The sequence below is a fragment of the Sycon ciliatum genome, chromosome 1 (assembly GCF_964019385.1).
Source record: "Sycon ciliatum chromosome 1, ocSycCili1.1, whole genome shotgun sequence".
NCBI classification, from domain to species: domain Eukaryota; kingdom Metazoa; phylum Porifera; class Calcarea; order Leucosolenida; family Sycettidae; genus Sycon; species Sycon ciliatum.
This window is the reverse complement of record NC_088643.1, coordinates 8769476-8775852: the sequence shown is the minus strand read 5'-3', so window position 1 is coordinate 8775852 and position 6377 is coordinate 8769476. Positions and strand designations below refer to the sequence as shown.

General features: G+C 46.7%; 1 protein-coding gene across 1 annotated transcript; it reads left to right on the top strand.

The window, feature by feature from the left end:
- Positions 1-18: 18 nt before the first annotated feature.
- LOC135812093 (trafficking protein particle complex subunit 2-like protein) lies at positions 19-6377 on the top strand. The gene is made up of 6 exons (XM_065325425.1): positions 19-215; positions 307-400; positions 1447-1525; positions 3897-3984; positions 4392-4471; positions 5675-6377. The coding sequence occupies exons 1-6, from the start codon at positions 180-182 to the stop codon at positions 5715-5717; spliced, it is 420 nt and encodes a 139-aa protein (XP_065181497.1). The 5' UTR covers positions 19-179; the 3' UTR covers positions 5718-6377.

Below are 6377 nucleotides of genomic sequence, written 5' to 3'. Positions count from 1 at the left end.
TGCAGAATGTCAGAAAATTAATAATCTACACCTCACAATTACAATTTCAAGTTGTATGTGAAAGACTTTAGTCTCTTTCTGATTCTTGGACTGTTGATTGGCAATTATTAGTACAGCTCCCCTATAATGTAGACGTTAGTTAGTTGCTGACTACGTAGAGGTTTCTGCTGTTGTTGACTATGGCTGCCGTCTGTGTTGCAGTAATTTCTAAAGAAGTACGTCGAGATATTGTTTTTACTTGGCTTTTTTCCCATGGTGTTCCTGACGGAGAAGTCTCTTTGTCTTGCTTGCCCACCCATATAATAGAATCAGCCTCTATTTCTCCGAACGGCCAAGGATGACCCGGAGCTTCAGTTCCATTACTATGTGCACACGTCGCTGGATGTGATAGATGAGAAAGGTACTGTAGTATTGACTTGTGCCAATCCAACACGTGTGATGTTCCTACACATTTGAACACTAGCACAAGACCGTCTACTAGTTCAGTGCATTCTACATTCACCTGTACAAAGGACACCTCAGTCACCTGTAGTCAGGTACAGGTCTACTCTCGATATAAGAACTCTCACTTGTACATAAACCTCGCTAGTACGTAAAAAAATCAAATCCCGAGCCGAAACACCATCACTCCCATACAAATTTTGTTCTACACAACATAATCCTACATAACATAAACCTCGACATAACACACGCTACGGCGCGGTCCCCGACGTGAGCACTCTCGATACAACATAATTCACGTGCACGGTACGATCAAGCGGTAGCCGTAGCTAGGCAGTTTAGGCCAGTTTAGTCCTACTATAACGTAAACCTCGGCATAACGCACCCTACGGCGCGGTCCCCGACGTGTGCACTCTCGATACAACGTAGATTCACGTGCGCGGTACAGTCAAGCTGTAGCCGAAGCTAAGCCAGTTTAGTCCTATTGACATAGTATTGTGCATCTATTCTGCGGCATCGATGGTATCTGGTGTCAATGGTGGTACAGTGTATAGATGTTTGCACGGTTGAACCCGTCTTGTAATACCCTTCATTTTGAGGTACATCTTGTATTTTACACACGATTTTCTACATAACATAACTCTCGATATAACATAATTTTGCCGTGGTCCCAGAGATTACGTTATATGGAGAGTAGACCTGTACTAGCTGTGTCTGGTCGCTTGCGACACCACATAGAACGCTGCGGTGGCCTTGGCGCGAGCGAAACTTCCTAAGCAGGTTTTGTTTCTCAACACAGTTGTATATCCGGTGGTAGCGCGGATGTGCGAACGTTACACGCCTTTCATTGATGTATGTGTGTACACTGGCTCACACTCTGGCAGTGGCAAAGATGCGTGCTAATTGCCTCATCTGCTGTGTGTGTGTGTGTGTGTGTGTGTGTGTGTGTGTGTGTGCGTGTGCGTGCGTGTGCGTGCGTGTGCGTGCATGTGTGTTTCTTTGCAGTGGGGGCACCGCCTGGTCGGGCCAATGAACAGAGGGAGATGTATTTAGGTATACTGTACCCGACGGAAGACTACAAGATGTATCCTTTGTTGATAGTGCACTGCCGGTCAACTAGAAGCCCTCACACTTGATATTTTGCCAATTTCCTGCACCTTTTTTAAGCACTGTCTATGAGATAATGATCGAGGGTGTGCAGTGTACAGTTTAGCTTCAGCATACTGTAAGTCGACAAATAGTCAAATATCCAGCGCATATTGATTTTATTATTTTCGGCTATTTCCGGCCTGGTCAAGTTTGGCCGAAAATTTGTTGCGGCCGAAATTTTGTTTTGCAAGGTTCAGTGTGACAGTGTATACAGGCTGCAGCAGTACAGGCCGAAAATTTGATGCGGCCGAAATGGGTTTTAGCCTTGGGAGGCCGACATTTGAATGGGCCGAAATGGGTTTTAGCCCTGGGAGGCCGAAATGGATTTTAGCCCTGGGAGGCCGAAATTTGAATGGGCCGAAAGTTTGTAGACTTGCAGTAAGCTACCGTGGATACAACGCACAGCGGAGCTTCAGTATAAAGTACAGTAAAACCTGCCCTAACCGGACGCCCTCGGTGCAGTGGAATCTGTCCGGGCAATACAGGATTCCGCTTGGTACACTGTACAGGGTTCGGCAAACCCACGTTTTGCTGTACGTTGGATACGACGCACGTGGAACTTCAGTAAAAGTACCCTGGATATAGTGCACAGTGGAACTTCAGTACAAAGTACCCTGGATATAGCGCACAGTGGAACTTCAGTAAAAGTACATGTACTGTAGATATAACGCACAGTTGAGCTTCGGTATAAACTGCCCATCATTATAGCGCACAGTGGATTACTCTAATTTCACAAATTTTCGGTGTACTTTTATTTTCGGTACTTTCGGTGCATCTGCTTCATACCTAAAATTTCAATACACCGAACAAACACTAACACACATAATCCAATAGGGAACAGCTTCCCTGTACCGAAAATTTCTGTTCACCTAACCTGGCCTTTTGCCCTCATAGTCGGGCTCATACCGAAAATATTGAGCACCGAAAATTTCTGAAATTAGAGTGTATGTACCAGTATTAGTGTTGGTAGTACTGTTTGTAGCTGTATTCAGTAATGTTTAGTTCTTATGCTACACGATGTACCACATACGGAACACTGTTTCACTGTACATGGAACTGCAAGGGAGTGCTCCATCTCGTGACGGTGCATAACACACGCCCCTGATCTAGCGTACTCCGTGTGCGAATATACAAGTACAATCCATACGAAGGATTCCGGTTTTACTGTACTGCTGCGCTCGTACATCGCGTAGTATTTTGATCAGGCATGGAGAAGATATTAGAGAGGTTCCGCATAACGTAATTACGTCAGTAAAAAATGTAGTCGATCTACGGAAACTCTTACGTAAACTGCATGCGGATCTGTGTTCCACCATACGGAGTTTTCAAATCACGTAGCAACTCGGGGCGCGACAGTGTGTGACCCGGTCGACCTTGGGAGAGAGTCACACATTTGTACCCCAATCCACTCACGGAGCACCTCCGTTATGAGAGCCCTATCTACGTCATCTGCGTAGACACCGTTCCGTAAGTGGAGTGCAAACTCGCGAATTCACGGTTTTCCCGCCCACTTAGGCGGTGTTTACATGAGGCGTTTCAACCCGGGTTGAGTTCGACCCGGGTCAGATTTCAACCCGCCATGTGCATAAAATGAATGGCGCGTTTTCATGACGCATTGCGCTTGACCCGGGTTGAAATTTCGCCCCGGGTTGATTTCAACCCTCCCCCCAAGGGGAGGGTTGAAATCAACCCGGGTCAAGAAAATCGTACAAACGTACTTCTGTGTGTATCTCGCGCCAGGTTTGAACGGCACTGCAGATGCAAATTTCGCGCGAACGGATTCACGTGACCATACAGGACTGTAGAAGTGGACTTTTGGCGGCATATCAGTATTTGACCCGGGTCAACTGTCTTCATGTAAACGCTCACCTCTTTTGTCTATCGTACAGACTTTCAACCCGGGCTGAACTCGACCCGGGTTGAAATTTCTCATGTAAACACAGCCTAACGCAAAGGTGCTCAACTTTACGGAGTGCGGAACCTTTCTATTGTGACAAAGGCTGGTGCTCTACGTGTTGAGTACCGTATTTTCTGGAGTATAAGCCGCACTTTCAACACTCAAAAATTCAGTCGAAATTCATCCAAAAAAGGCGGATGCGGCTTATACTCACATGCTCAAATTAACGGTGATAAATTCTGTATTAAATAGGGTAGACGTCTGTATTTCGTGGCAAAAAAATGGGGTTGCAGCTGATAATCTAGTGCGGCTAATACTGTGGAAAATACGGTAGCTACTGTTCTTGTGCAGCCACTCCAGAATAGCTGTTGCCATTATGTTTGTCCTTGACTGTACGACTGGTCCTCAGCTATGGCTACGTCACCAATACTAAGGTCAAGTTCATCGTCATCGTGGACAACACGAACAGTATGAACAAAGACAGCGAAATCAAGCAGGTATGTGAATGTGCATGCACGTGGGTGCGGGCGTATGTGCGCTGACTTGGCGGGAGTAGAGTTTTTCAATCAAGAAAATAATTCCAACACCTACATGTACGCCTTGGCTGACAGTGTTCAGCGGGATCCTTCTTAGCTTATGCTTCACCGTACTATTGAATTATGATTCGATACAAAGGCGTACGCCATCGGCCTTTTGTCACATACCGGCAATTCAATTTATTTTAGTTCGAAGTATTTTCTCTCTTTCCCTGCCATTGGTCACTACTTTCTGTAGGTTCTTTGTTGGTCGATCACAGCCTTTGTGCATTGCTTGTGCTTAGTCCAATGACGTCGCTGTGGTGTGTCGCTTCAGCTGGTCCTGGTTCCTTATGTTGTCATCGTTTGTTTGTTGTTGTAATGGTTAGGTGTTCCGCACCCTGCACACAGCGTACTGCGAGAACCTCCTCAATCCGTTCTACGCGCCGGGCGAATCCATCGTCTCACGGTATGTGCTGTGCTGTGTGTGCATGTGGGCGGGATGTGTGTGTGTGCGTGCGTGTGTGTGTGCATATGCATGTGGGTGGGGTGCGTGCGTGTGTGCATGTGGGCGGGATGTGTGTGTGTGTGTGCGTGCGTGTGTACATGTGTAGCTGTAGCAACTTTCCGGGGATCTCCGGTGTTCTGTATATTGCCCTGGCCAAGTCCTTCGGCATGTATACTGTGTATGATCCACGATAGCTGGGTAGCTACATTTGGATAGTTTGACTGATGTGTACTAGTAGTAGAAGTTAGGGACCCTCGGCAGTTGCTGCCGTTCACTTCACGCGTGCAAAACATCGGGTACTCGTAGATGATGGTGTTAGGAGGGAGGCTTGCACAGGTTGCCTCAGCTATGCTTTGCTCTTGTGTCCAAGAGGATCACACGGACAGAGTGGAAATTTTCGCCCTCGTTTTATCAATCCCAGATGGTCATTGTCTTTTTCACTTGAATAGCCGATGGGTGCTGTTCACCGGCTTGTGTTTTCAACTCTGTTTGATCACACTAAGGCTATGATCGTTTGGTCGGATCCGGATCCAGATTCAGATCTCAGATCCGTCGGATCCTTCAGAATCAACCGATCACTTTTATTTGGACCTTGGTTGTTGCCATGTTGACGAACTAAAAAATGGCGCTGACAGGTCACCCAAAAGGGTGAGAGTCGTACTGATCGCACGCGTCGTACGAAAAGTCAACGTGAACAAAAAAGTCAACAAAAGTCGACTAGACGTACGACAATGCGTACAAAAATGATTTGTACCCGCCATATACGCACAAAGGTCACATTTGGATCCGATGGATCCAGTCAACCCTGCTCCTGGGGCAGGGTTGCTCGGATCCTAATCCGAAGGATCTGGATCCGGATTCGACGAATCGAACACTGCAGATCCAGTGGATCTGACATATCTGGATCTGGATCTGACCAAAGCATCACGGCCTAAGTCAACTTCACGCCATGCACTCGTCGACTAGTTCTGTCCACTCGCCATGGCTTTGTGCCAATGGCTTTCAAAGTGCTCAGATTCAGATCTATGTATGCATTTCGGTGCCATATTACTTATTAGCATGGCTGGAACATGTGCACTGCTGCTGCTGTTGTTGCCACCGCTGCTCGTGCTGCTACCATCCCTGCTGCTGCTGCTTTCGTTTGCTTACAACAATTTGCCACAGAACGTTCAACAAGACCATTGACAGTCTCTTGCAGCCATCTTGAAAACACTGAGCAACAATGTCACTGATGGCTGTCTACTCTTCGTGAGTATGCCTATACCTTCTACCAGCAACACCAGCTGTTTGGTAGGGGAGTTCAGGCGAGGCACCTTGCTGAAACCTGAATAGTATTCAACAGTACGTATCTGAACAGAATGTTTTCCTCTAGTCACATGGCGAACTGACAGTTTTCGCCAGTCTGTGTGCTGGCTGTCATGAATCTTGGATGCACGACGTTTGTGCTCTCTCTCTCTCTCTCTCTCTCTCTCTCTCTCTCTCTCTCTCTCTCTCTCTCTCTCTCTCTCTCTCTCTCTCTCTCTCTCTCTCTCTCTCTCTCTCTCTCTCTCTCTCTCTCTCTCTCTCTCTCTCTCTCTCTCTTTTCTATCTGCAAGTTATTTTTTTACATAGAAGGTCTGTACATATCTGTACCATATTCGTCCATAGCCCCTTATTTTTAATGCAGGTTGCCTTTTTTTATACTTTGATGTAGCTACTCGTGATTTGCAAGGGCCCGCTGACTTCTGTAACTCTACTCCAGCTAAGGATAATGTGTCGTATGCTAGTCTATGTACAAATACTCAGCATTGCCGTCCAGTGCGCTATTGCTCCCGACATAGTGGGCGAGCGCTTCTCAGCGCTCAATTCGCTCGTATTCGTACAAGTA